At 40.1% G+C, this 26784-nt stretch overlaps 6 protein-coding genes across 6 annotated transcripts; 3 read left to right on the top strand and 3 right to left on the bottom strand.

Moving 5' to 3' along the window:
• The first annotated feature begins 1323 nt into the window (after window positions 1-1323).
• Window positions 1324-2696, top strand: LOC141822327 (protein indeterminate-domain 14-like). The gene is made up of 3 exons (XM_074709769.1): window positions 1324-1432; window positions 1514-1931; window positions 2051-2696. The coding sequence occupies exons 1-3, from the start codon at window positions 1324-1326 to the stop codon at window positions 2694-2696; spliced, it is 1173 nt and encodes a 390-aa protein (XP_074565870.1).
• Window positions 2697-9300: 6604 nt separating this feature from the next.
• On the bottom strand, window positions 9301-10724 carry LOC141821092 (transcription factor MYB106-like). The gene is made up of 3 exons (XM_074708458.1): window positions 10536-10724; window positions 10321-10450; window positions 9301-10186 (listed from the first exon to the last, which is right to left on the bottom strand). The coding sequence occupies exons 1-3, from the start codon at window positions 10666-10668 to the stop codon at window positions 9418-9420; spliced, it is 1032 nt and encodes a 343-aa protein (XP_074564559.1). The 5' UTR covers window positions 10669-10724; the 3' UTR covers window positions 9301-9417.
• Window positions 10725-11933: 1209 nt separating this feature from the next.
• On the top strand, window positions 11934-15192 carry LOC141821118 (uncharacterized). The gene is made up of 6 exons (XM_074708494.1): window positions 11934-12206; window positions 12274-12369; window positions 12722-12940; window positions 13494-13590; window positions 14578-14640; window positions 14890-15192. Exons 1-6 carry the CDS (start codon window positions 11934-11936, stop codon window positions 15081-15083), a joined length of 942 nt encoding a protein of 313 aa, XP_074564595.1. The 3' UTR covers window positions 15084-15192.
• On the bottom strand, window positions 15157-18976 carry LOC141821117 (O-fucosyltransferase 39-like). Its single transcript, XM_074708493.1, has 10 exons — window positions 18662-18976; window positions 17913-17975; window positions 17752-17833; window positions 17568-17638; window positions 17389-17477; window positions 17089-17292; window positions 16245-16503; window positions 15934-16161; window positions 15656-15853; window positions 15157-15572 (listed from the first exon to the last, which is right to left on the bottom strand). The coding sequence occupies exons 1-10, from the start codon at window positions 18800-18802 to the stop codon at window positions 15363-15365; spliced, it is 1545 nt and encodes a 514-aa protein (XP_074564594.1). The 5' UTR covers window positions 18803-18976; the 3' UTR covers window positions 15157-15362.
• Window positions 18977-19313: 337 nt separating this feature from the next.
• Window positions 19314-20944, bottom strand: LOC141822225 (GDSL esterase/lipase At1g74460). The gene is made up of 5 exons (XM_074709664.1): window positions 20686-20944; window positions 20474-20604; window positions 20129-20368; window positions 19782-20031; window positions 19314-19705 (listed from the first exon to the last, which is right to left on the bottom strand). The coding sequence occupies exons 1-5, from the start codon at window positions 20933-20935 to the stop codon at window positions 19497-19499; spliced, it is 1080 nt and encodes a 359-aa protein (XP_074565765.1). The 5' UTR covers window positions 20936-20944; the 3' UTR covers window positions 19314-19496.
• A 3332-nt stretch (window positions 20945-24276) lies between these two features.
• On the top strand, window positions 24277-26125 carry LOC141821744 (aquaporin NIP2-2-like). Its single transcript, XM_074709096.1, has 5 exons — window positions 24277-24431; window positions 24513-24737; window positions 25185-25379; window positions 25479-25540; window positions 25709-26125. The coding sequence occupies exons 1-5, from the start codon at window positions 24324-24326 to the stop codon at window positions 25977-25979; spliced, it is 861 nt and encodes a 286-aa protein (XP_074565197.1). The 5' UTR covers window positions 24277-24323; the 3' UTR covers window positions 25980-26125.
• Window positions 26126-26784: the final 659 nt, after the last annotated feature.

Raw genomic sequence — 26784 nt, 5'->3', positions numbered from 1 at the left:
TAACTAAATCTATATCAGATCTAGAGGCATCATACAAAAGTATAAGCACAAAATCTAATAGCAACACTGTTAGATTGGATGCTATCTATGTAGATATCCAAGTCCGCCACATCAGCATGTATGTTCTTAGATTGTCTTCTCCCTTTGGCCCGTCTTGCAAAAGTTGGAGCTTTGCTGGCATACAATAGTGAATTGAGGGAATAAGAGAATATATATTCAAGAACATCGTCCAAGGAGGAAACCCAAACCCTAACTAGGCTATGAGCAAGCAATCGAAAACTTAGATTCCTCTTGTGTGTCTTGACGTTGGAAATTATAAGTACAATCACAATTCGAGGTTGTAGATTGGACACGAGAAAATTGTACTCGACTATAGTGCATATGTTTACATCTTCCATCTATCCCTTCTTTTTCAACTAAAAAGAAAGCTAGCTATACATCTCTAAAATATTAATCGTATAAAATTAAACATAATATTTTGTAAGGTGTATCCTTAATTAAACTCTAATGAACAAAGTGGAAGTAGATTGGTCCTTGGAGACAAAAGTTTAAGCTGTTCAACTTGCTTTAATTAGGAAGCGCATGCTAAGTGAGCCTTTAATGTTTCACTAATTAGGCTTACACATGGATAGATACTTTAATTAAATGATTAAAGATTAGAGATCATTAAAGTCACCGCCAATCTTAACCAATGAGCACTCCCCGTCATTAGTTAATTAATTAAGGATTCATGGGAGCTATCATTATGCGTACCGTGTGAAATGTCTAATAGAAGAAATAATCTTCTTTTTTTTTCCTTTTCGAATAAAAAAATGTATATTTGGTTAAAAAGATTTAAAGTTGTATAGTAGAAATATACATTTAAAAGAAATTTTTGATTTTCTTGAAAAAAATAAATTATATTTTTGCTAAAAAAAAGAGAGAGGGAAATCACGTGTTTTGCATAGTGATGGAAGTGATCATGAAATTATATGCCATTTTGTTTCTTTGCCACCGTGTCTTTCTATTTGTCACCACTGTGTGGGCTCCACCTCCTTTGCTCATCGCATATTAGTCGGTCCTGAACCACCGGAGCGGTTTAAGTTGACACCGGTTCAGTTTTTCCAATTTGCCTGGTTTAATTGGTTTGTGGTTCGCTAATCAAGCCGGGCGAGCCATGAACAGTGATACCAAATTTCGCATAAACCCGGTTCAATTTAGCCAGTAGAGATTATACAACGTGGATGGGCCCACTAGTCATGGATCACCTCCTCTCCTACAAGTATAAATACGAACACACACACACAGCTTCCAATGAAGGTATCGCCTCCACCAATATAAATCATGTTGAACCCTCCAGTGCCCGCCCTTCCGCCGCCACCCGGCGACGGCGCCACCGCTCTACCATCCTTAAACGCCGCCAAGAAAAAGCGACGGCCGGCCGGCACTCCTGGTACCAACATAATTAATCAATTAAGAGTTTAATTGCTGATTAATCGATCAAATTATGTTTTTTTTTATGAAAAAAAAAAAGATCCTGAAGCAGAGGTGGTGTCGCTGTCGCCGAGGACGCTGATGGAGTCGGATCGGTACGTGTGCGAGATCTGCAAGCAGGGGTTTCAGCGAGACCAGAACCTGCAGATGCACCGGCGCCGGCACAAGGTGCCGTGGAAGCTGGTGAGGCGGCCGGAAGGAGGAGGAGGCTCGTCGGCGACGGGGAGGAAGCGGGTGTTCGTGTGTCCGGAGCCGAGCTGCCTGCACCACGATCCGCGGCACGCGCTGGGGGATCTCGTCGGAATCAAGAAGCACTTCCGGCGAAAGCACAGTGGGAGGCGGGAGTGGGCCTGCGCCCGCTGCGCCAAGGCCTACGCCGTCCTCTCCGACTTCAAGGCCCACCTCAAGATCTGTGGCACCCGCGGCCACGCCTGCGACTGCGGCCGCGTCTTCTCCAGGTGATGAGATTTCTTCTGCTTTAAAAAAAAACTTAATTAGATAGCGATAGAAGCATTAATTGTGATTCGAATTCTCTTCTTCTATTTTGATGAATTAATAGTGATCTTAATTGCCGCAGAGTGGAGAGCTTCATCGAGCACCAAAACATGTGCGCCGCTGGACGAGCTCAGGCCGAGCGTCGACTCCGACCGGCGCCAGTACTCATCTCCTCCGCAACTTCCAGCACCGACACCTCCGCTGCCGGAGGTTATGGGTGCATCCAGCTCCTGCATCTCATGCCTCCTTCCACATCAGGCTTCACTCGCCCCAAGGCCCCGCCGTCTCCTGCAACGCCAACGGAGAAGACAGAGGAGTGCTCCAAGGCCATTGTTCTACAGCTCTCCCTCGGCCCCGCTCCGTCGGCCGTCAAGAGCAGTAAGGCAGCGGATCAGCAGGAAGCGGATCAGGTCGAAGAGGCGCGGAAACAGGCGCGGATGCAGCTGGAGGTAGCGGAGCGGGAGCTGGAATGGGCGCGGAGGATCCGACAGCAGGCGGAGGCGGAGCTCGGCCGGGCGCGCGCCGCCCGGAACTGCGCCGTCAAGCACGTCAACGCGACTCTGCTTCAGATCACCTGCTGCGCGTGCAAGCAGCAGTGCTTCATGGCCACAGCGGCCGCGGAGGAGAACTCATTCATGGTGTCGTCGTCGGTGGTGACCGAGGGCGAAGAGGAGATCCAGCCGCCGCATAATTATAACGATAATAATGGACAATTAGGAGATAATTAATTTGTCTAAATCATAGCTTAAGCTTTTAATTACAACCATGTGTTGTCACTAGTACGTGTGTATTTGTTTGGTGCATGTAAATATATTATAACTCATTAAATTGTTGTTCGATTCTTATATATATTTCTTTTTTTCTCAAAATCCCTTTTTTGTCAAAAAAAAATAAACTAAATTTTTTTGTGATTTATTAGTTTATAACATTGTATAATAATTGAAAATATAAATGAAGTGGTGCAATATTTACAAATTTCACTTTCAATGAGGAGGGAAAATGCAAAATGTCATACTCAACCAACTATAAAATATTTTGCATTTTGAGTTCCTCACACAATAATTATTTTATATATTTATTCGATCAATTAATTATGAAAAGTAATCTTCAACAAGAGCACATGTTGTCCACAAACTTGTGAATTAATAACTAACACCCCACTTACTCAATCCCTAACAAGTAATTTGTAACTAATCTTCCCATCAATTTGGAGATATTATATTATGGTCAATTTGTTCTTATTTCCCCTTGTTCTTGATTGAAATTGCTATTTTTGCATTAGTGCCTTCATTAATTGAAGGAAAATCACATTGCATTTGCTTTCTTTTATATCAAATTTTTTTATAATTATAGTAGGATTAAGGGAATCCACAAGTAATTAATGATTCCTAATCAACCATTCACTTGTTGTTTAATGACCTCGTTAGTCATTAGGAAAGTTTGACTAGCATTTTTTTTGGTAAATTTCAATTTAGTTCTTGTATTTCTATGATTTTCAAAGTTTTTCTTTGGATTTTCAAATCATTTTATTTATTTATTAAAAAGAATATTAGACGATACAGGAAAATTTAATTCCATTTGTTTTGGTCAATAAATTAGTTCCTAAAAATTTAGCAGCGATAAAAAGTTAGAGGGTGTTTTTGAAAAAGGAATTTGTTCAAAATATATTTGGGCCGGCTGAATTAGACGGGCCCAACCCAAATGTATTTCCGAAAAGGACTCTTCGGAAGTCAAGTCTCTTCCGAGGAATGACTCCACAGAATGCATTGACTGAGGTCAAGTCAATGACTCCAGTTTATAGGGAACACCTTTACGTTATAAATTTTCAATTCTAGTCCCTTATCTGTATCTTTTCTCTCACGTCTATCAATTTTTTCTAATGCTAAAAATTTATTTCGTTCAATAGTTATAAACTTAATTAAATGAATAATTCGGAAAAAACTTAAACTTTCTGCGATGGAGGGACCAAGGAGCAAACTTATAGGATTGAAATAAAAAATTTATATTCCTTATTTGGTTATCATCAGATCTGCTTCCTCCGCCCGCACTTCCGTGGAGCTGTACTCACCGGGAGGAAGAGGAGCTGCTGCCCGAGCTTCGCCGGAACCCTAGATCTCCGTCCACTGCCCTTAATGGACCCTCGATCTCTAACTTTGTCTTTCCTCCTCCCTCTCCTCGCGTTCTCGGGTCCAGGGCACAGGGCCCCCTACCCCGCCTCCTCGCCATCCCCTTCCCCTTCCCCTAGCACCGTATCTCCTCCGGTGCCTACGCCTTCCCCGAACCTTTCTCCGCCTGCCGGCAATCAAACCGATCGCCCACCGGGACCAGGTTTCGTGGCGCTGCGGTTCGCGACATCCAAGCAGCTAAACGTGGGAGAGAAGGTAGGGCTGGCGTTTCTTTCTGTGGTTCTCGTGCTGCAGTTGGCGCTAGGTGGGTTCCTCATCTTCAAGAGACTGAAGTTGAGGAATATGGTGCTGGCGGGTCGTCGTATCGAAACGCCTTCCCCCGCCGGCTCGCCGTGATAATCCGGGACTTGGCTATTGTGTAGATGTTCAAAGACAGTTTCTTCGTGGCACTTCTTCTGGAGCGTGGACAAAAATTTCTCAATTTCAGTGAAACTCCAGGCACCATGGAACTGATCCCAGCTTGGATTCGATTGGTCGAAGAACGAGTGATCATGTATTGTAGATTGCGAAAATGAGGTAATCCGACACTTTCGGATACTTTTTTTTCTGTAATAGTTCGATGCCTGATTCATATACCATTGCGTATACCACCTGAAGAACTTCACCTTTAGCAATAATAGATCAAACTCAACTTCTTTTCTCATTGCACTTGCTGTTCATCTCCATTTCTCCCTGAAAAGATGGCTACCAAGAGATGCAGTCGAGTAATCGCAACACATAATGTTTGTACAGCTTTGAATCTGTTCTTACTGAAAAGATGTGCTTCAATTTCCAATTGTCAATGATCGATTGGATCTCATAAGGAACCTTTGCTTGATGTATCAGATTGGCATCAAATCAGTAACTGATGAGTTTAATTTCTTTCCTGGGATACTGATTATTGTCTGTCTTTTTCTCATGGAAGGTTTTGTCTTCAAAGTTAACTTGCTTTTATTCTATAAAACTTAAGAGAATGAGCAATTGAACTTCATATCTTTATGTATAAACATGCGAGGCTTTTTTTTGTTTTGCTGATTTAATCTAAAATAGTTTTAGAGCTTATCTGGAATCATTGTGTTTTGTGGAATATGGATTCTATTTTTAATGTTCTACAAAGTTTTTTTGTTGTTTGGAATACAAATAAAGGCAAGAAAGACCTTGTTATAGATGTTGGTTTTAACTGCTGATGTCACTGGATGATTAGTCTGAAAGAGAATTATTATATTAGGGCTTGCTTCTTAAAGAAAATATAAAAAATAGAATAATATTAAATATAATTCCAATCTTATACAAGTAATAGATAAATAACCATACACACAAGAGCGAAACCTTTCTTCTGTTATTTAATCGTTCTTTAAGTTGGATAATAATCCCTAATCGCTAACGGCCTTCAACGCGATTTAACTTCCCGGCGACGATGAAGAAACATCAATGTCGCCGTCGTCGTGCGTTTTCTCCGACGCCCTTCGCCGCTATTGCTACTTCCATTGCTTCGCGTATGTCACTTCTTCAGCTGGCGCTTCGCCTGCTCCACCATCGTCGCCGATACCAAGCGATTTGATTCTCCACTTATTCCACGTCGCCGCCGGCCTCTCTCATATTCAGATCCGTTGTTTCCTCCGCTGCCGCGCTGCCACTCCGAATTCCCCATCAAGCAGCTTTCCGACCACGATTACTTCGAAACCTCATCCTGGGAAGCTGGTGACTGTCTTCCGCATCCCCGAGAAGCAACTGGGTCTACATCCTCATCGGAGGGATATCTTCACGCCCTTGAGTTGTCGCCACATTGTCTGCGAAGGTCGATCTGAAAAAAAATCTGGAAATCATTAGGAGCTACTTCTTCAGTCAACCATCTGTTGCTTGCATGCTCTGAAGGCGTCCCCTGTTCCTCCAAATGAACGATGAGGTATGAACACATGCACCTCATCCGAACTGTGGGATTGTGGGATCATCTTTAGTGGAGGATGGTGCGAATGTATGAACATTCACCGGGTTTGCAAGACTGCAAGGCAATCAAGGTTTCTGCAACAGAAAATCAACTTTTGGGAGCTTCTTCCATAACTCATAGAAAATTCATTCAAAGTATGCAAAGGAGGAGATTCGGATCCTGTCCAATATCCATGCACCGATTCTTCAATCTCTGTGTTCCATGAAATGACTTCTTTCAGGGTAGATTGTATAATCATCTTTCATGAATTCTTGTAGCAGCTTAGTCTTTCAATGGTTTAGTACTGGAGCCAAGTTGGTAATGAGGAGGTGCTATCTTTCTCTCATTCAATTGTTATACATAATACATTGTATGCATGACTCAGCGATGTATGTCAAATTTTATGATTGTATGATAATAATGATCATGGAGCAATAACCTCCTGTTTCTGAGGTCTTATACTGCCAACTTCATGCCGTTGGTTGGTTTATGAGATCTTCCTCAGTCTGCAAATCAATCTGCTGTTATGTTGGTTCCTGGAAATGCAATACATTTTTTCTACTTTCAGCAAATACATGTGCAAGTATATTGACATATGATGTATGACCATTATGTAATGATATTTTCATGTATGACCATTATGTAATGATATTTTCTTGGTTTGAGGATTAGTACAGGAAATGTACTACTCCATTGACCGGCATTCTGAACTCTTTTCATTCATGTTTTGCAATATGACTATCCTGTAGTATACTTTCATCTCGCAAGTGATATGTTGTGAGGTTTATTGTTTTGTAGTGATTTTTTTCTTTATTGGAAATTGATTTGAAATGCTTGTGAATAAGCCGCTTGCTTGTTAGTTATTAGAAAATAAATGGCTTAGAGAAGAAGTACCTTTTGATGTTCTTGTACGTAAAACATAGTTCTCTTTTCTCACTTCTCATCATGTAAGTCAACATTCCACATCTAATTTGTTTAGGTTCGCATGCTTTTGAGATTTATTAAATGCGAACATATGGCTCATTTGTTTCACACCTTAGTGCCACTTTGGCTGAGTTTTTTGGTTTTAACTTCTTAATTTGTCTCCCCCCATATCCATGCTGCATTGGTTGTTGATTGACATTTAGCACACAGAAATTGATGTTCTTATTAGAATGTTGAGCTCCCTTTTAGATGGGATACCATAAAGAATATGCAATTAGTGCACATATGTTTTTTTTCCGTTGACAAGATAATGACACATTAGCTAGTGGATACAAATTAGATAGTGACATGCAATTCATCCTTTTTTTCCTTTCTATTTGCTCATTGGCAACCTATAATTAGAAATTTAAATAAAACCTTTTGAGCTAGCACAATTCAGCAACTACTGAATCCAATTTACTCTGCTTCAACTAGCCCTTTGTTTGTATTGATATAGAGCCGTAGTGGAACTGGAAGGGAAAGCTTCAAGAGCAGTCTTAAATGAGGTGATGGTGACGTATAACAATCTGTGCACTGGATTAGCATGTGCTTTCATATCTATCTTTCTGGATCGGTTGATATAGTTTGACTGTTAAACTGGGCTTACTGAAGCCAAAGGTAAAAAATAAAACAAATTATTCTTTTCTGAGGTTGATTTCCTCATTCATGGACCGCATCTACTTCACCATCATGCACATAATTTATTGCAGGACACAATGAGTGTTGCTTTCATGACAGGTTATTGTGGCAACTCTCCTTTTATCCATTGCAAGGGAAGAGATATGCTACCATGGAAAACCTATACGTTGCTCAGATCTACCTTGCACCGCTATTTAGGTACATTTTTGTGTCATAAATGTTTTTGTCTTGATCTTGTGTTATGTTCAGTAAATATAATTGTTACTCCTGGTCTGAGATGAAGGATACTTTTCTCAACATCCATAGTTTTTCAAGAATATTTGGTGACATACACATGATCATAGATTGTAGCTTCTTGATTCTCCTTTTATGTTGTTTAGGTAGTGCATTTATACAATTTCAACAGTTATATTATACATAACAAAACCAAATTCATAATGTTTGTCATCTTGATTTCTCATAATGGTTTACATAACATTTTGAGCTCTTTCTCTCCTCTTTTGGTGTTTTGCTCTTTTCAGGATGCGAACATGTGTAGAAATCTAAGATGAAATCTTAGTTGTAAGTTTTTTTTTTATTAACCACATTTTGAAAACATCATTCTTGGTTTGTGTTTTTATATCTAAATTGACTCAAATTGATCACGAACCTATTGTTTCATGCTCTGAGACTTCCAATCCAGATTTTTCGCGCTGCAAGTCAGCTTTTTTTTGCCAACAGCTAATTGTATATCCTTCCATGAATACATGCTTTTTGACTCATCTCATTTAAGCTCATCGGATAAAACAACCTAAAATATCTTCAATTCCTTCACCAACGTAAGTTGCTGCTCTCCTCTCACTCCTTTTTTGTAAACATGATGAGCAATGAGCAATGAGCATGTGGGTTGTCTCTCTTCATGCCACCAGTACATCACACTCATTTCTGTGGGGTAGGCCCAGATTGGATGAGGAAGGAAGACCTCTCAGAGACTTTATATCACACACAGGTTTGGAACTGTTGCTGCATGGATTTCTGGTCAACTGTGTTTCATCTACAATTATGGTACAGTGGAGTAAATGACAGGGCAGAGGAAACCCTTGTAGCTGAGGGGCATCCAAGATTCTGTCCTTGCTTATCTTTGACAATTTGGAAAAGTCAGTGTTTATTTAGGAGGATGGTTACTTTCTCTGGGAGAACCTTGAGGAAACTTAAAGAGGTACACTTGAAATTTCAAATTGTTCTTACCTGTAGCTGAGGCTTGCAAGAATCTTCACTTTTTTTGTGCATTTTAATGCCCTTTATAATGGCCATTTACTAAAGCATGCCCCAATTTTATTTTTGTTTGTTGAGATATTTTCCCCTTTATATCGACACAGTCAATAGATGCCCTAAGGTGATATCAGCTTGCTGTAACAGTTACTGTTAAATGGTGCCTTTTTAGTCAGTTAAATATATGAAATGTTGGGATAATTTTTTCCCCTTTTATCTCTCTCAGTAATCTTTTCCACAATTGCTTGCTAATATTTAGATTTTAGATTACATTTGTGATACATTAAATGATAAGCAAGCAATACAGTAATCAGCTACAAACATTTTTCCTGTTCTTCAAAACTACGAAATTTAACAAAACAAACAAACAGAAATTACATTCCCAGAACAATGCACCTAATTATTTTATCTTATTTTGTTTGCTTCTTACAGATTCAATTGGAAAGGAGCGATGAAGTTGTTGAATTCAGCAGTAGCCTACTTCAAATGCTATTGACTTCGATTCTAGAACGCCGGCGACGAGGTGGAAGAGGAGGAAGAGTTGACAGAGTTGAGAATGGTGTTCCAGTAGTTCTTGTTCATTTCTCTCCCTTCTTCGTCCTCCTCCTCCTCTTGCAGGTAATCGTTGTTTCCATAAGAATCGCCGCCGGCACCGCCGCAGTCGGAATTCTTGTCGCCCAGAAGCATTCCGGTGAAGCTTCCGCCGACTTGTAGTTGCCCCCATCCGCACGCCTCTCCAAGCCACGGTGCCTCCCCTCCGACGGCCGCGTCGGGCACCTCCAAGCCGGCGAGGTTATCCATCCTACTGGCTCCTTGGTAGTCGCCGTCGACGAGCCCTCCGCCGGCCGCTGCCGCTGCCATCAGCAGGCGACCTTCCGCGAAGCTCAGCGTGGAGGTGGGCGACTCAAGGTCGGACCTTCGACCTCGCCAAGCCCGGAGCACGCCGAGGCAGCCCGGCGGCGACGCAGACGAGGATGGCGGCGACGACCCCATTTGGTGCTGCAGAGCGGTGGCCGTGCGGAGTTTGGACTCCCGCACGAGGCGTGCCTCCGCCTCCAGGCGTGCGCTCTCCCACTGCGCCATGTGGCTGAGGTTGGCGGCGTTCCGTGAGCGGCCGCCGGCGGCGGCGGTGGAGCTGAGGGCGTCGCTCTTCGCCTTGTGCGTGCAGGGGTCGATGCCCATCTTCGCCAGCCGCTTCTTCAGGTGCGTGTTCCAGTAGTTCTTGATCTCGTTATCTGTTCTCTTCGGCAGGTGCGTCGCAATCGCAGACCACCTGCAACAAGCAATGCTCAGCTCCCTTCTCGATGCTAAGAAACAGCGAAGCACTTTAGTAATCGAACAGAGAAAACAAGATCAAATCCTTATCCAAATCTCCACACAATGCAGCATTTCTAGAGGAGATCGAACCTGTTGCCAAGGAGAGCATGAAGCTGGATGATGGTCTGCTCCTCCTGCACGCTAAACTCCCCTCTTTTGATGTCCGGCCTCAGGTAGTTGGTCCACCTCAACCTGCAACTCTTCCCGCACCTCTGTAGCCCTGCAAAACCACCACAATTCACACACTTCATCATCCCTTACCATTTCTCATGTTCAATTCTAGCGAGCATCGGCGCGTAGCTTACCAGCTCTCGCGGGCAGAGCTCTCCAGCTCCCGTGCCCGTGCTTCTCGACGTAGGCCAGCAGTTTCTGGTCCTCCTCCGGCGTCCATGGCCCCTTCTTCAGCCCCACCTTCTCACAGCACGGCGACCGGCCCATCACAATTCACAAGCAAATGCCTATTGCTTAAGCTCTCATGGCCATCAACCAGTCCATCTCAGTGTGCTACAGCGAAAGCCATGATGTGGAATGGTGTCTTTATTGCAGATCTAGAGAGAGAGAAAGAAAGAGAAGAGAAAGAGACAGAGAGAGAGAGAGAGGGGAAACTAAGCAAGAGCTGAGCATCGAAGGAGGGTTTCACCATACAGAAATGCAATGGCATTGAAATAAATAAGCCTTTGGTGGTTAGATAACATTGATCCTTTACAGCCTCACCCTTGTCCCTCTCTCTCTCTCGCTCTCTCTCTGCTCCTATAACTGCTGGTTGAATCCCTTGACTTTTCATCCATGGAGGTGGAGTTACAGCAGAGATGAGCGTCAGATTGGGAATGCAAGGGCTCTTGATGATCTACTGCCTGGGTGAGGCCTGCCATTCCTCATCTGCACCACTCGATGCCCGGCCTTCACCGTTCAAATTCAACAGATATTTGAGAAGTATGTATGTTTTGGCTGAGTATAATGCAATAATTTGTTGCATTTTGGATGGAGACCATAAGATTTTGGATTATCAAGTGGATGCACGTATTCAATAACTACTAGATCAAATAACTATTGCTCCCACTAATGTAACCGAGTTGATACCCGGATGGTAAAATTGTAACAATAGAGTAAAATTCAAATCCTCTGAAGTTCATTTTTTTAGAGAATAAGTTTTCCCGATCTAAAAGACCGTTTGATATCATGATTTATTTCCCTTTCATAGACTTTGGAGTGAGTCGTGAAGAGATGCTTAAGGTGCGCATTAGCACCTTTTGTAACAATAGATCAAATGACTATTAATACTCCTTTTTAATACTCACAATGCTTAAGTAGTTAAGTTAAGATGAACCATTTAACCTTTTTAAGTCCATTAAAGTTACCTTCACGACTTAAAATAATTTTTTGAAAAAAGATCTTAGTCTTATATTCCTAATAAGATTTTTTACTTTTGAAAAACTTTTGACCCTTAATTTTTTTAAAAAAATGGCCCCCTGACCAAAGTCTAGGTATTTCCAAAAAAAACAAATCTGAAGATGAAAGATGCAAAGTAGGAAAAAATTTCAACAATTTTTAATATATATTTTGAAAATTTAAGCATAAAACAATTAAAATTTAAAAAAAAATGTCTGTGTAGTATTTATTTATTTATATCTATCTATCTTTTGGTTGGATGCATAAAGATGAAGATTTTTTTTTTTAAAAAAAATACTAAAATATAAAATAAAATGCAGTTTGCCTGCTGCAACCCCGTCTCCTCGCTACTCGCCTCCGCCCAAATCCGATCCCCCACCGCCGGCGCCGCTCCAAGTAGCAGTTCCTCCTGGAGGCTACCCTCGCCGCGTGTTTCTCCTCCGCGATCCCTCTCGCCTCCTTTGGCGGTGTTTTGCCCATGCTGCCGGCCAGTGACCAAGAGGTGTCTCCTCTTGGGAGCTTCGACCGTGGCGCTTCCCCTTCTTCCTACCTCCCCCGCCGGCGCCAGATCCCCTTCCGATCCGGATGTGAGTGGTCAAATCTTTAATACCGCCGTCCTCAGACTGTTGTAATCGGCGCCCTCTTTTGTTTCAGGCCACATTGAAGAGGGTTCATCCACCGAGGCCGGATTGGTACGAGGAGTTCTACGCTAAGGAGATGGATCAAGGCATGAAAATCTATGAATCTGAGGTAGCACTTGAAACGCAATTGTGTAGCAGCAGAGTTCAATTAGCGTATTTAGCTACAAAACTTCACATTTTCGTGTGCTACAATAATGTCGTCAAGTGTAAACTAAAGCAGGGTTATTGATCTTGAAGTATTTGTATGATGTTGATGTATGGATAAATTTGGAAGGGAACAGATAACGCTCTAAATCAATTTAAGTTAGCTAAAGCAACAATGGAGTTATTTCAGTAAACTTACCCAAAGATTAGCTTTGAGACAATGAATTACATGATAAGCAATTTTAAGTGGAACTCAATGCTGTGCATCTTCTATCTTCTAGCTAATCATTTGTTGCCTTTCTTGCTTGCTTCAAAAGGTTGCAGTATACAAGGAGAAGCTTTTTACTCACCTGTCAAGAGAAGTTAGCAAAGTGTTAGAGCTTGGTGTTGGCACTGGTCCTAACTTCCAGTATTATGCTGGTGCTGCTGATCGTTATATTGTTGGAGTAGATCCAAATAAACAGATGGAGAAATACGCGAGAGCATCAGCAGAAGCTGTTGGACTGCAATCATCAAGTTTCAGCTTTGTAAAAGGGGTATGATACTCTCTTGTTTGTTTTGGACATTTGAATAGCTGTCTAATGACCTCAAAGGTTACTTATTGAGCTTTGCATTACTTCAAGTGTAAGAATTAAGAAATGGACAGAATTATTTTTCATTAATTTTTTTTCTTCTGTTTCTGCTTACCATATCTTGTTGTATGTCTCAACTCCTAGACTTTGTTTAGTTTATCATGATTTCTTAGAAGAACAAGTATGAAGATTGGAAATCTGTTTTCAGTTGAAGGGTATAATTCTCCATGAAGATTATGGGCCACTTTTCTATGGCTGAAGGATTGACTGAAGAAAAACGCCTGGGAACTGCTTCCCTGGGCATTGTTTCCTGTTATTTTCAAACATTATTTTAAGCATTGTTAAGCATTTAATTCTAGAAAATTAAAACTTTCCTTCCTTTCTTTATCTCCAAGGAATAACAAATTAGAAAATCTTTTCATATTCATTTCCTCAGATTTCCTTTTCCTAGTTAATTCCTTTCCTAGTCTTATCCCTTCCCTGTTGGAATTTGCCTCAAGTCTTTTCTATTTTGTAGGTTGGGGAAGCCTTAAATGTGGAGGACAACACAATGGATGCTGTGATTGGTACTCTGGTATTATGTTCTGTTAGTGACATTGCATTGACACTGAGAGGTACTTACTTACACGCACTAATCATTTATTTCTTCATTAACTGAACTTGAATAAAATAAGGTTGATTCTGCAGTTCTGCTATAACTCTATGCTTCATGTTATTGTAACCCTGGACGTAGTCCTTTGACATGCTGGTTAAAGTTGCTTTCAACTCACTTCTTATAGTTGATATACTTGGGTACTATTGACCAGAAGAAGAATTTGGAAAAAAATTGCCATTTCAAGGGCTGGTCTTGCATATTTTGTGTTTAGCAATCTGCAAGAGCCCTAGTTGAATCATGGAATCACCTTCGTAAGTACATGATCAAGTTCACAAGAGGTTGTTCCATGATTGTTTCTTCTGCAGAGGTAGATGATGAATTAGTGTTCTATATTAAGCACATTGAAATATTTGGATACTATTGACCAGAAAAAGGATTTGAAGAAAATGTCCATTTCAAGAACTGGTCTTGCGTATTGTTTGTATTTAATGATCTGCCAGAACCCTAGGTGACTCATGGAATCAGAATCATAATGAAACTATCAAGTTCACAAGAATTTGTTTTTCCATGATTGTTTCTTCTACACAACGTAGATAATGAAGCGACTGGCTCAATGGTTGGTACCTGGTTCATGAACTGACACTGAAAGACATCATGGAATTCTAGGCACAGAAAAATATAAATAAATATATAATGTCTGAATGCTAATTTGATAGATTTTTGTTCAAAGTTCTAATTTAAATCCTAATGGGCTAATTTAAGGACACAAATAGGTATGCTAATATCATTCTGAATCCTTTTCTTGTCGTGATAGTGTTAAATTTGATCGCACTTTTTCTCTGTCCACGGTACATTATTTCAAAATCCTGTCAGTAGACTGGTAACGAATACCATGATATTTGCAAAAGGTTTATAGTTTCTACTTTGGAGCTTGTTCAATGCTTTTGGCTCTACTTGATAGTAAGGTTGCACTATCTGATAAACACTATAAAACAACTTTATGCAGAAGTCAAAAGAGTATTGAAACCCGGTGGTCTTTACTTGTTCATTGAACATGTAGCTGCACAAGGTACTTGTTCTTCAGACAGCTTCTAATTGTTTTTCCGTAATAAATTATGATCATCAACATTGAACCGTGTTTATGCCACTGTCAACTATTTGGGGCTTATGCTTCCATCTTATTTCTTGCATTGTGTGGTTCGTTGCTTTGTGCAAAACATTCTTGAGCCTTTGATTATATTTGGCTCCAAACATCATTTCTTAAGCTTCCCGAATATGATGATTGGATTAACCGCTATGATTGTGCTGTTTCGTGCAGATGGTTCGTTTCTTCGCTTTGTGCAAAATGTTCTTGATCCACTGCAACAGTTTGTGGCCGATGGATGCCACTTGACAAGAGAAACAGGGAAGAACATATCTGAAGCTGGCTTTTCGAGTGTTAACCTCCAAACTTGTTTCCTCTCATCTGTCTCCATCATAAGCCCACATGTATATGGAATAGCATGTAAATGATATCATCATAGGATATGATCATAAGATCCACTATAACCCAGTTCAAAATAGTTGGGACAAGTTATGCAGTTGTATTCAAGCTCCCTCAAATCCATCAAACTGTTTCAAACAGACGAGAACAGACTTGGATTCTTGATTGGTGAAGTCTGATTCAAGTATCTTGCCTTGCAATAATGGCACACTAATAGTCCCAAAACAACTATCCACTTCAAAAGATAAGAACAGTAGTCCAAGAAAATGGTATTTTAAAATTTCTTGACCTATGAAACCTCTGATACCTCATCCTTCACACATGCAATCTGGAGCTGGATATGTGTAAATAGATTGTTTCGGCTTCCTCACTCTAATCTGTCCTTGTCTCATCTTGTGACCTGACTCGACCGCCTGTTGAAACTCAGGCCACTCGATGCTCTTATTCAGAAACAATTGCCCTAACAAACTCATGCTCGGTCGTATGGTCTTCAAATTCTCGTACGTCCGAAAACCCAACTGAATCCACCAAGAAATCTCAGTCAGTATCCCTCAAGGCAAGTGATTGCCAAACACTAAATGGTCATGACAAGAAAACTTACTACTGCATTGTGCATGTTGCCAGGGGATGCAGAGATGAAGATGTCCGCGTGCATGCTAACAAAGTAGTCGACAGCGGCTAGAAGAGATGTCTTGCCATCCACCTTATCTAGCTCATCTGGTGAAGCAAGGCTCTTCTTGTCTTCCATCAGTGGGAATAACTTGCGCAAGCTAGATATCCTAGCCTCTCCACCATACACCTAAAGCATAAGTTTTAACATTAAGATGATGTCTTCATCCGCGGCAAAATGAACTTGAGGGAGAGAACATAATTTCAGACCTTATGGGAGGCGAGATATAGCCGAGTGCTACTGTCAAAGCCCAAGGCTGCTAGTAGTAGTCCTATTTCTTCAGGTGTTAATGGGCATCTACCCTGGCCTCGCAACTCCTCGTTGTTAAATTGTGAATTTAACACCCGGCCTTGCCATATCACTTGCCTGTATTTGGCCAAGGCGAGTCTCTCAGCTTTACCACCACCAAAATCACAGGCAGAGTGTGCAGTCATGTCCTGCATATCTTTGTAGATTATGACTTGTAATCCTCAAGTCCAATTTAGGAATTATCAAACAGTAGAAATGTATTAGGCTATACCTTATCGAACCGAAGATGTAATACTGCAAATTTTCCTGAACTCACTTCATTCTCCTCTGGTATCTCTTTTAGATACTCATTGGCCTTTTCATGGATTGGGCTCTTTAATCTCTTAACAAGAGTCTCTCCTAAAGCAGTGATGTGAGGAACAAAGGTCAATGCCTGAAAATTTACTTTACACCTCAGGCGTTGTATATCTCCTGGCAAATTGTCGAAAGCCAGGCGGTGTGAGAACGGAGAAATGGCAGCAATGCCGTAACTGTTGGAGCACAATCAGAGTAAGCAACTGATGGCATGGGAAAATATGCAGTATATAATCCATAGAAACAAAATCATGCAATTCTACATAATAATTTGTTATATAATCAAGCAAAAGATTGATTTAGTTACCAATGCAACTAAGTTCGCTAACCAAAGAACTGTTGTCCATCCAATGACAGCTCACTTAACAGAAACTTCTAAATTTGTTCACTAATATAATTAGTTAGTGCCGCATAGTTGCCAGTTGGAAGCAAGCAGCAATAGATCAGTTTTAGTATGCAGACCTTGTGGAGTCTTTAACATCCCAACTACTAAAATTAATAAATACATTTCAAATGTCAATTACAAGTTTGAATTAGGACTCTAGCAACATGATGAGTTTATATATAATCAAAGAAAATTATTAAAGCACGAGGATTCTAGCAACATGATAATTTTACATACAATCAAAGAAAATTATTAAAGCACAAGCAGAGAAGTAGTATTCAATCCTTGGTAGTACAACTTTAGGGAGATGGTAAATGTAATAATTCGCTAGTGATAAGCTGTTCAAGCAACATGCAAAAGTTGTATAATCACAGACCTGTGTAAGACAGGTAAAACATTTTCGAGATACCAATCTGCGGAAGCATGAACAGATGCAGTCTTCACTCTTGTAGCACGAATGCCAGTAGCATAATACTCTCTGGTGCTCCAAGAGTATTCTTTTGGCAATCCTCTAGCTACTGAGATGTCATCTTTTAGTGTGTCAATAAAATGGTCAATGTCAAATATCTCCTCAAATGAGCTGCAAAAGCCAAAAACATTAATTTTGTTCTTCGTTCAAGTCCTAAACTTGCTAAACGTACGATGAAGAAAAATAAGGTTGTTTCTCCAAGACTACCTTGTATCTTGCCAAACAAGATTAACTTCAAGGTATGGAATAATAAGGGTAGCATTCAAAATTTTAGCAACAGCAACTGCATCACAGATCTATAAAACAACCATGAGGTTGAATTGGAAGTTTTCGGCTACATATACAGGGAAAAAAAAAACAAAACAAAAACTATGAATCCTGCTTACTCCCATTCTTTGTTGGTTCAGCCCACCATCAAGAAAAAACTGAATAAATCCATTTGACTTGATAGGGAGTGCTAGAGAGTATAAAATCAAGATGTCAGGCAACAAAACCATCAAGATAAATCAATACACGGAAAAAGGAGATTTCTAAGTTGACTACATAGTGTCATCGTTGTAGAGCACTTACAGGAGGTACTTGAAGATCCGATACAAGGTTTCCATCCTTGTGGTGCTAAGGGAGCCCAAAGCTCGGACTTTTTGTCAATTGACTTGAAAATATGGAAACAATGAAGATGAACATTGAAAACAGTTTTATCTATATAATGATTAGTGTGTATATTTACTTACTTGTTTGTGTTGTAAGGCACCATTTAGAAGGGACAGATGCCGAGGTTGTGGAGCATTCCACTCCTACAAGAGAGTATTATCTCAACTCATTTAGCAATTAAAATGCTAATAAAGCCCAATTTATATACATTACAACGATGTACAGTGTTACTGAAGAACCAAAAACACGTGGATGTACACTGTGACAACTAGGTGTTATCAACAAACTGAAGCTTCATGCATTTTCAAATGAATCAAGTATTTGAACAGTCATGAATACTTTGTAAATTTATGAATAACAAAGTCACTCTAATACACTTTCCTTACATGGAGCACTTAAGCTACAGATTGGCCAATAAATAAATTTAGTACAACAAATTCTTCAGCTAAAGATTGGCCAGGGTTTACAGTGCATACACTTTGCATTCATAATTCCATAATTTGATAGATTTTAACAGAAATTTAGTATAAAATGACGTCTATCCCGATGATTCCAGCTCCATCTAAAATGAAATTCTCCATGAATCTAATAGTCATCAAGTGCTTTGAAAAAATTGGGTAACCAATCCATTCGTGATGAACTCGAAGAGCAAGAATTCGGGAGGCCAATCAAAGACATGGATCATATCCAGTCATCAACAATCTCACGTTACCATAGTTTTCATAATTAGGAAAACCAAAAAAAATGACAACTTTCGACGTGAAATTTCACTAATCTAAAAATCGGGAGCCATTTCATACGAATTAAAGTAGAAGAGAAGAGAACCCACAGAGAAGATGGACGGAAAGGCACGACCAAGCGGACTGAAGAGTGCGGGGAATAAGGCCGGGAGGAGGAGCGCCAGCGAACCCGCCAGCAGTCCGCTCCTCTGCCGTGGCCGGTAACGGTGGCGCCACCACCGCAGCAACATTAGCACCTGCGATCGCAGCTTGTGAGGGAAGAATCCTGGAGCGGACGATGCTGGGGTTCGCTGGATCCAGCTGCGGGGCGACCGGTTAAGGAAATCGTATGATGAGGTACGCGTCCGTCTACAGCTGAAGGAACGAGTGCGTCCGGGTAGAAATGCACATTCGCCAGTCACGATCTCGCTGAGGAGGGTGTACGACGGCCATCGCCGGAGAGCGCGGTTGGAGATCGAGGGGACGGCTGCAGTATCGGAGTATCCCTCGAGTCTCAGAAGGGAGGAGATACCGCATCATCTTGCGGATCAAACACTGTTAAAATCCGATCCGATATGCCCCTTATCCAACGAACACTATCCATGGATGTTGGGCCGGGCAGTTCAATAAAGGTTGGGCCGAGCGGCCCAAATTCTATTTTACAACGTCAGTTCCGTTTTCTCTCACTAGGAAACTTGGGCCGGACCGAACCGCAAAACCACCTCTCTGAACCGTCGTCGCGTACAACCTTAGTAAAAGTAATTGTATTAAATGTTTATTATCTTTTCTAATTTACCACCTCAAATTACAACAAATCCACGCTAATTTCTTTAATATACAGAAATCTATTTATGTGTTACACTTACACGCACCGATTGTCTTTCTCTGTTTTTTTTTTTGCTGTTGACATACTTATAATGGGCTCAAAGCCCGTTATTTGATGGGCTAAGGATTCGTGGTGTCGTTAATGGGCTTCATCTCGAGTTTCTTGATGATCTCGTCGGCGATGAGCTCGTTGGCTTTATCGGTGGGATGGTACTCGTCCCAGAACACATACTCGCTTCGATCTGTGCACAGGGTCGACAACGGCGTGCAAGTCAACGTCGGTCGGATCCGACCAAGTGTACAGCACGGTGCGTGCGAGTTATTAAACCCTGCATCGATCGATCAAACCAGTTAAGATCCTAATGCTTAATGCTTAAGAGAGAGAGAGAGAATTTGATGACGAACCGTATAAGTAGGGTCGATCGATCAGGCTCTGGAAGGCATCGTAGGCGTCCCCGAACTTAAAGGTGGCATTAGGGAGGCTGTTGGACAAGTTGTCCAAGAGATTGGCGGACGCTTTGTTGAAGTTCTGCGCGAGCTTATTGGTCGACTCTTGACAACTTCCGGTCGACGTCAAGAACCGTTGTAAAGGGATGCAACCCATCGGCCCGAGCCCGAAGAAGGTCAGTTGTCGAGCACCCAAAGAATGCAAAAGCTACGTACAGATGATAAGACATGCAGGCATGAAGAGTTAAGTTTAGTTTCAGAATTAAATATGAGCTGAGTAGCAGCAGTTGAGTTGATGTGCATGCCTTGAGCTGTGCCTCGAGTGTAGTCATGAGATGGTCGATGAAGGTGTCGCCGTTGTAGCTCCACGACTCTGCGTAGACCGGAAGGAGGTAGTTGTTGATGAAGTCGTTGCTTCCCAGCGCCACCACATAGCGAGATTGGTTGAAGAAGTCATTGGCCGCCTGGGTACCGATCTTTCGCCTTATCAACTCCTGCGTCCCTTGAAACAATTCGATCTGCTTGTAGAGCGAAAACCTTTGTATCTACGTATACGTACGTACATCACCATGAATGATAGCTACTCTTAACTACTAAACATTTGTGATCGATATATCGATCGATTGAATGAATTCCATTTGAGTACTTACAAAATGTGATGATGTATCATTCAAGATTCCACCACCTCCTGATGCATAATTCACGCCGTTGTTCAGTATCGTGTCCTCGTCCAAGGACGGGTCGAGGAACGCCGGCGGTCGAGGCAGACCCAGCTTATCACCTAAACTTTGTAGTTTGCTGCATAATTAGTAGTGTTGATTCTGCTAATTAGAGTACTAGACGAAAGAGATCTACTAGCTACCGATGATATCGGCGACAGTTCTTCCATTGGTGAAGCGTCCGTTTGGCATTCCACTTCCCAAGTCGATCCCATACCATGGCAAGGCTGCCCGGGCCAAGCTCTTGGTGAGGTACTCGTTGTTGCCCACGTCTGACAAGGAGTCTCCGAAGATGAACTGCACCACTGCACAGGAGCATTGTCGATTTGCGACTCCGAAGACAAGCGCCAAAATAATGGCAATGGACGACTTGAATTTCCTTCCCAGCTCCATGCGGTTGGATATATCAGTAGTGTCGACGATCGATCGATACAAGTAGTCCAATTTAAAGTGGAAGGGAGAAGTGAGTTAATTAATTAAAGAGTAGGTTTCATTGTGGTTGAGAATTAGCTAGGAACCTTGTCATGTCAACGAGATCAAACATTAGTGGATCTACTTCCAACTACTACTTACGTTCGAGTTAGCAATGTAGGGTTGATTTTGATGATTAGGTTGTTGGGGAGTTGGGCTAATTTCTCATCCCATCTAGTGTTTTCGAGACCAATCGATTCATATTGCCTTGTTATATAAATATTTTTCACAGTTTAACGCAAGTCGATCGACTGAAGCTAACAATGGAGATATTGTAGTTCTTGTTAATTAGAAATGTAGGGTTGGTGTTCGTAGTGATGTTATTGGGGTGTTTGCCTAATTTGCTCGGTGAAGAACTCATGATTAAAAGTAAGGATTGTTTATCCGCACGGGGACTCTTATGATAATCTAACACCTTAATTAGAAGCAACTCAATTATGTATGCAGGAGGCAATTTAGATTTCTTAATTTGATCTAAGAAAAAGGAATATACAATTAAGGTCACTAATTTTTTTTATTAATGTCTTTGAAAAATGTTCGAAAAAGTGTCCAATAATTGCTGACACGACTAATAATTTAAAATCACCTGACCTTTCCCTTTAGTCGAAGGGTTCGAGTCTCAATATTTAAAAGTCCTTTTGTTTGTGACACAAAAGTATATGTATATCTCATTCAACCCTCTACATGGAACTCATCCACGATCGTTACGAGCATGTAATTGACTACAACACGAAGCACGAGAAGTCCCCCTCCCTCTATTAAACAATATTCTTCAGCAAAAAGTGAAATTCGTCATTTAGCGGTCCCACGCGTTCGGCTCCATGACCATCTATGACGAAGTAAATCGAGAAACTGCAGTTGACCACGATAGGAGAAAGGCATTACCTCGGCTTCGTCAATAATTGTAATCAAGTAATTTCATATCTCGTATTCTTTTATATTATATTTATTTTTCTTTAATTAGTATGTGCCCCTACTAAAATGATAAAAAAAAATTGAGATTATTTTTTTTTGCAAATCATTATTCACCCTTCCATTTTGACAATCCACGAACCAATTCCACTGCAACAACACCAACTACCCTTCTCCACCATGCATATATGCACAAATTAAAGGGGAATATTAATGATTTGATACTCCATTATTTCACTACACTTCTCCACCCATTTGCACCTCTCCTCCATTGAATGAGGAGGTGAAGCATATGAGAAATGATTCGCTTTCTGTCTGTAAACATATGCCAAGATGGAACCTGTCTCGTTTCCTCATCCATCGAAAATCATCCTCTTTTTGACTTGCTCAATGGACACAAATTAATTAAGGATCGGACATGTAATTAATAAGCTTGATTATCTTTCATGGACTGAATTTTTCTTCAAAGAAATAAATATTTTCTCTTGTACTAAAAGGGTTTAATTTGTATTACCTTATATTTCATTAATTCATAGCCATAGTCGTCTTTAATTAGCTATCATGAATGAATAATTCTTTTTCTTTTTATTGATTTTATTTTTCATTTCTTTAAAAGGAAAAAAAATAGAACTGTTGGCACAACTCACAAGAGAAAGATACTCCAATAATGTAGCTAGCTTTTAAAAAGAAAAATGGCAGGCATGCACCGTCCAAAGCAACGTGCATTGTCCCTTGTTTAACAGTTTACATTCATGAAATTATATATCGAAAACTAAAAAAAATATTATTTTTATTATCTAGCTAGTCTGAGTCATCTTGAAGAAATGAAGAGCATAATTGTAATGTATATGGTAACACTATTAATCTTAGCCAGAGAATTAATTCGTTGAAATGATTGAATTGATTGGGCGAAGGAATATATATTTGTCGTCTAAAATCTTTATGTAATTAAGTTTATTAGTTATTGCTATGCCCTGTGCAAAGGTCTTCTTCTTTTTGGCTGAGATGCCCAAATTAGTTGACTTCGAGATACAAGATGAGAAATTCAAATTTTCGAATGATTTTGTCGAAGACTCGCGTGGGGGCAATCACGAATGCTGAGGTCCATTTAACTTTGCTCCAAAGATCTAGGGTTTATGCATTTCTCCACTCGAATGAAATGACCAAATACCTAATTAATGGATGTGTCCCACAGTATGTAAATATAGGTTGGTCCTATCAATGAACAATCAATTTGGGATCAAGATCAGTTCTATAAAAAAATCTTTAAAATTTTTATGATACACGACTAATAATTTTAAAAAAATATTTGAAAAGATTATTTGCATACAAATATATTAATATATATATGCAATCTTCAACATAACCCAACACCAGAGATGATATTATTACACGTATAAATTTAAAAATTAAAATCCTTCAAGCTCTAGAGCAGGTTTTAAATAATATTTTTCAGATCTGACTGATTATGGATTTCACCCAATAATTAATTATGGATATATGGATAAACTTCAATTTAATATATTATAGATCTAATGGTTCAATCCGAATCAAAAATTATAATCTTTCAAAATTTTTATCGATTTTATTCTGATCCCACTATTGCTGCTCTGATTCTACTATAAAAAATGATCATGTATGATCCATGATTGATTTGGTATTTCGAATAGTAGGATTGTGCGATCCTACAATCCAGGATCACGATTTTGCAAACATGGACCCCATCTCAACAAGTCAAACTTCGAACCGGAAATATCTTATATATAGAACCATACATAATTGTTAGATGGCAACTATATCAAACATTTTTCACATTGGATATTAAAAAATATCTTTAACTATATATTATATTGCATTAAAACAAATAATTTTTTTTTAAAAAAAAACCTACACTTTCTATCCATCTCACAAACACATCAATCATAATTAGAGTTTGTGGAGGATACTTTATCCAAAGCCACTCCTACAATTATAGGAATCGAAAAGTATACATTAAAGCTAGTCAAATTCAAAGAACATTTGGAAGACCCAGAAAGTTATAGATGATATACACATGTGATCATAAAGTAACACAAGGTGGCCATATTTCTTTGGCCACTCTTCCAAACCTAAACTTTAATCCATTGATCATAATTAACTACTGATTAATCACATTTGATCACTAATTGAGTGGGGAGGTCGGCATGGCATTCAGACATGGGCACTCATATTTTAAGTGGCAGGCCAAAAGGGCAGGATCAAGAGAAAAGTGACATGATTTTACTTTTAGCATTATTAATTAATCATATTCCTCCATTGCTATTTGTTATTCTATAAATACCAGCCATGAAGGGGAGAGGAAGACCACACCAGCAAGGCAGCAACCCCTTCAGGAGCTAGCTAGCTTCAAGCACTGGCCATGGCTTCTCACAACCCTAATGAGATCCATGACATCTCTGTCGTCACCTCTCAAACCCCCATCTCTCCTCCCCACAAACACCTTCTCCCTCCCTTCCTCGCAAGAAAGGTGCATGCCTTTTTTGTTATATATATTGTTAATTAATTTATTATGCATTGATCATCAAGTAAACTTGACGTTAATTTTCAGGTGGTTTCTGAGATGATTGCCACTTTCCTACTGGTGTTTGTCACCTGTGGCGCCGCCGCCCTCAGCGGAAGCAACCCACGCCTGGTCTCCCAGCTCGGGGCCTCAGTCGCCGGCGGACTGATCGTCACCGTCATGATCTACGCCGTCGGCCACATCTCCGGCGCTCACATGAACCCTGCCGTCACCTTGGCCTTCGCCGTCTCCAGGCATTTCCCATGGATACAAGTATGTTCATAATTAATATATCACTTAATTATTTAAATGAGAAACAAATGAAGAAAAGTGAATTATTAATGAAATTATATATATCCAACCACCATTCAATGAAGGTTTTGTCCACAAGCTTATTCCTTATATATGTAAATAATTTATGGTTCGATTAATACAATATTAATTTTTATTCGATATAATTGTGCTATACAAACATAGAAATTAGAGGGAAGGAAAGTATATTTATGCTTTAATTAATTTTAATAAATCTTTCATCCTTAATTTAATTAACCAACACTTCAATATATAAACAAACATTAATGGCAGCTATAATAGAGTATTAGGCCAAAACTCATATTTGAGTTACATTTGGATTCAAGCCGGCCACTAGACCAAAGGCAAATATTCAAACGAGACATCAACTCTCATCACTCACCATGATTGAACACATATACTTGGTAGGTCCCCTTCTACATGGTCGCTCAAATCTCCGGTGCCATGATCGCATCCTTCGTCCTCCGAGAGTTGTTGCACCCGATCACGAATTTGGGGACGACAACGCCCGGCGATACGGCGTCAAAGGCCTTGGTTATGGAAATTGTCGTGACCTTTTGTATGATGTTTGTGACTTCGGCGGTAGCAACCGATACCAAAGCTGTGAGTCCTTAATTACTATATACTTTAATTTTATTGACATTAAATATTTTTATTGATAATTTTCCCCTAATCGATGGTTTTGCATTCATGTATTTTCAGATCGGAGAGTTGGCCGGTTTAGCTGTTGGTTCTTCAGTGTGCATAACATCCATTTTAGCTGGGTAATTAAAAACAACATATTAATTAATTAATTTTGTTAGCAACATTTTCTAAATTTAATTTTTTCCCAAACAAAAACAAAATAAACAAAAAAGAGATTAGTTATTAATTAACTAACCAAGGTTGATTAGAGGCCACGAGGGTTCTTAAGGTGGAGTCGAGTTGTGCAGGCCGGTCTCAGGCGGTTCGATGAACCCAGCACGGACGCTCGGACCAGCAGTGGCGAGCAGGAAGTTCGACTCGATTTGGGTTTATTTAATTGGGCCGGTCTTGGGTACCTTAATGGGCTCCTGGTCCTATAACTTTATCAGGCTGAATGAGCAGCCCAGCTCGGCCCAAATTGACGGCGGCAGCGCCCACAAACACAGACTGCCCTCCTTGAAGCTTCGCAGGCTGCAGAGCCAGGAAATGGCCAACAATAATTACTGCGATAATATTTAATCATCTATCAATCGATCCATCGTTTTGAAGGAAGGAAGGAATATTTTTACTACGAATAAATATATTTTGTACTTCTGATGGAAAAAATAAATCTTTTTTCCATTGTATTTATAAAGAGCCTTAATATATATTTTAGTGTTTGAGTAGATTGGAAGTGTTCCTAATTCCTATTGCCTCGGACTTTGGCTTCCATTGAAAACAAGTGAAGTAAGTACACTGTAAATTTAATGGATTAAATGCATGTATGACACTATCAAGATCAATATGATGAGGCACATAGTTCAATCAATTGTTCGATTCGATTCACACCCTTTGCGTAACTCATCACTTGCTAAAAGACATGAGTTCTAATATAATTTCATTTTTATATCACTGTGTTACTAAACTTCGCAAGTGATGAGTCACATCTACATCTAGATTTGCATTAACAATTGATATTCCACTAGTGGAGCAAGTACTCTTTTTAATTATATTAAGCATGCTCGTGGAATTAACTAATGACCGTTTAATTAACTAGCTAAATATAATTAAGAGCGAGCACTGCCTCATTAACCAAATTGCATTGGAATCATATATAGTTTGCAAGAAACGAGAAGAAGCTTAAGGTCTAAGGGTTTGACCCATTTTTTAACTTGAACCGCACGGTTGGGCTAGTTTAATTTGGGAGGGTGCAACCTAAGGTCAAGGAAGAAGAGACAAAGTGGGTTCAAACCGAGATGGCTCGTGTTGGGAAATGTCAAATTAGGGTTCAAAGAATATAGGAGATGAATTGTTGACTTAAACTCTCCTCCCATGAATTAATTTC

Source organism: Curcuma longa, chromosome 2, assembly GCF_044706935.1.
Source record: "Curcuma longa cultivar G26 ecotype Majalengka, Jawa Barat chromosome 2, ITB_CL_G26_1.1, whole genome shotgun sequence".
Taxonomy (NCBI): domain Eukaryota; kingdom Viridiplantae; phylum Streptophyta; class Magnoliopsida; order Zingiberales; family Zingiberaceae; genus Curcuma; species Curcuma longa.
This window is presented reverse-complemented; position numbering and strand designations above follow the sequence as displayed.

Bases quoted from the DNA above. Each gene is read 5' to 3' on its own strand.
- LOC141822327 (XM_074709769.1), top strand. From the start codon at position 1,324: ATGTTGAACCCTCCAGTGCCCGCCCTTCCGCCGCCACCCGGCGACGGC. The intron at 1,433-1,513 runs GTACCAACATAA...AAAAAAAAAAAG, and splicing joins ACGGCCGGCCGGCACTCCTG to ATCCTGAAGCAGAGGTGGTG. The intron at 1,932-2,050 runs GTGATGAGATTT...TAATTGCCGCAG, and splicing joins TGCGGCCGCGTCTTCTCCAG to AGTGGAGAGCTTCATCGAGC.
- LOC141821092 (XM_074708458.1), bottom strand. From the start codon at position 10,668: ATGGGCCGGTCGCCGTGCTGTGAGAAGGTGGGGCTGAAGAAGGGGCCA. The intron at 10,451-10,535 runs GTAAGCTACGCG...GTGGTTTTGCAG, and splicing joins AGCTCTGCCCGCGAGAGCTG to GGCTACAGAGGTGCGGGAAG. The intron at 10,187-10,320 runs GTTCGATCTCCT...TGCTTGTTGCAG, and splicing joins CATGCTCTCCTTGGCAACAG to GTGGTCTGCGATTGCGACGC.
- LOC141821118 (XM_074708494.1), top strand. From the start codon at position 11,934: ATGCAGTTTGCCTGCTGCAACCCCGTCTCCTCGCTACTCGCCTCCGCC. The intron at 12,207-12,273 runs GTGAGTGGTCAA...CTTTTGTTTCAG, and splicing joins GATCCCCTTCCGATCCGGAT to GCCACATTGAAGAGGGTTCA. The intron at 12,941-13,493 runs GTATGATACTCT...TCTATTTTGTAG, and splicing joins GTTTCAGCTTTGTAAAAGGG to GTTGGGGAAGCCTTAAATGT.
- LOC141821117 (XM_074708493.1), bottom strand. From the start codon at position 18,802: ATGTTGCTGCGGTGGTGGCGCCACCGTTACCGGCCACGGCAGAGGAGC. The intron at 17,478-17,567 runs GTAAGCAGGATT...GTTGTTTTATAG, and splicing joins TGAACCAACAAAGAATGGGA to ATCTGTGATGCAGTTGCTGT. The intron at 15,854-15,933 runs GTCTGAAATTAT...CTTATGCTTTAG, and splicing joins TATATCTCGCCTCCCATAAG to GTGTATGGTGGAGAGGCTAG.
- LOC141822225 (XM_074709664.1), bottom strand. From the start codon at position 20,935: ATGGAGCTGGGAAGGAAATTCAAGTCGTCCATTGCCATTATTTTGGCG. The intron at 20,605-20,685 runs GTAGCTAGTAGA...TACAAAGTTTAG, and splicing joins AACTGTCGCCGATATCATCG to GTGATAAGCTGGGTCTGCCT. The intron at 20,369-20,473 runs GTAAGTACTCAA...ACGTATACGTAG, and splicing joins ATGATACATCATCACATTTT to ATACAAAGGTTTTCGCTCTA.
- LOC141821744 (XM_074709096.1), top strand. From the start codon at position 24,324: ATGGCTTCTCACAACCCTAATGAGATCCATGACATCTCTGTCGTCACC. The intron at 24,432-24,512 runs GTGCATGCCTTT...GTTAATTTTCAG, and splicing joins CTCCCTTCCTCGCAAGAAAG to GTGGTTTCTGAGATGATTGC. The intron at 25,380-25,478 runs GTGAGTCCTTAA...ATGTATTTTCAG, and splicing joins TAGCAACCGATACCAAAGCT to ATCGGAGAGTTGGCCGGTTT.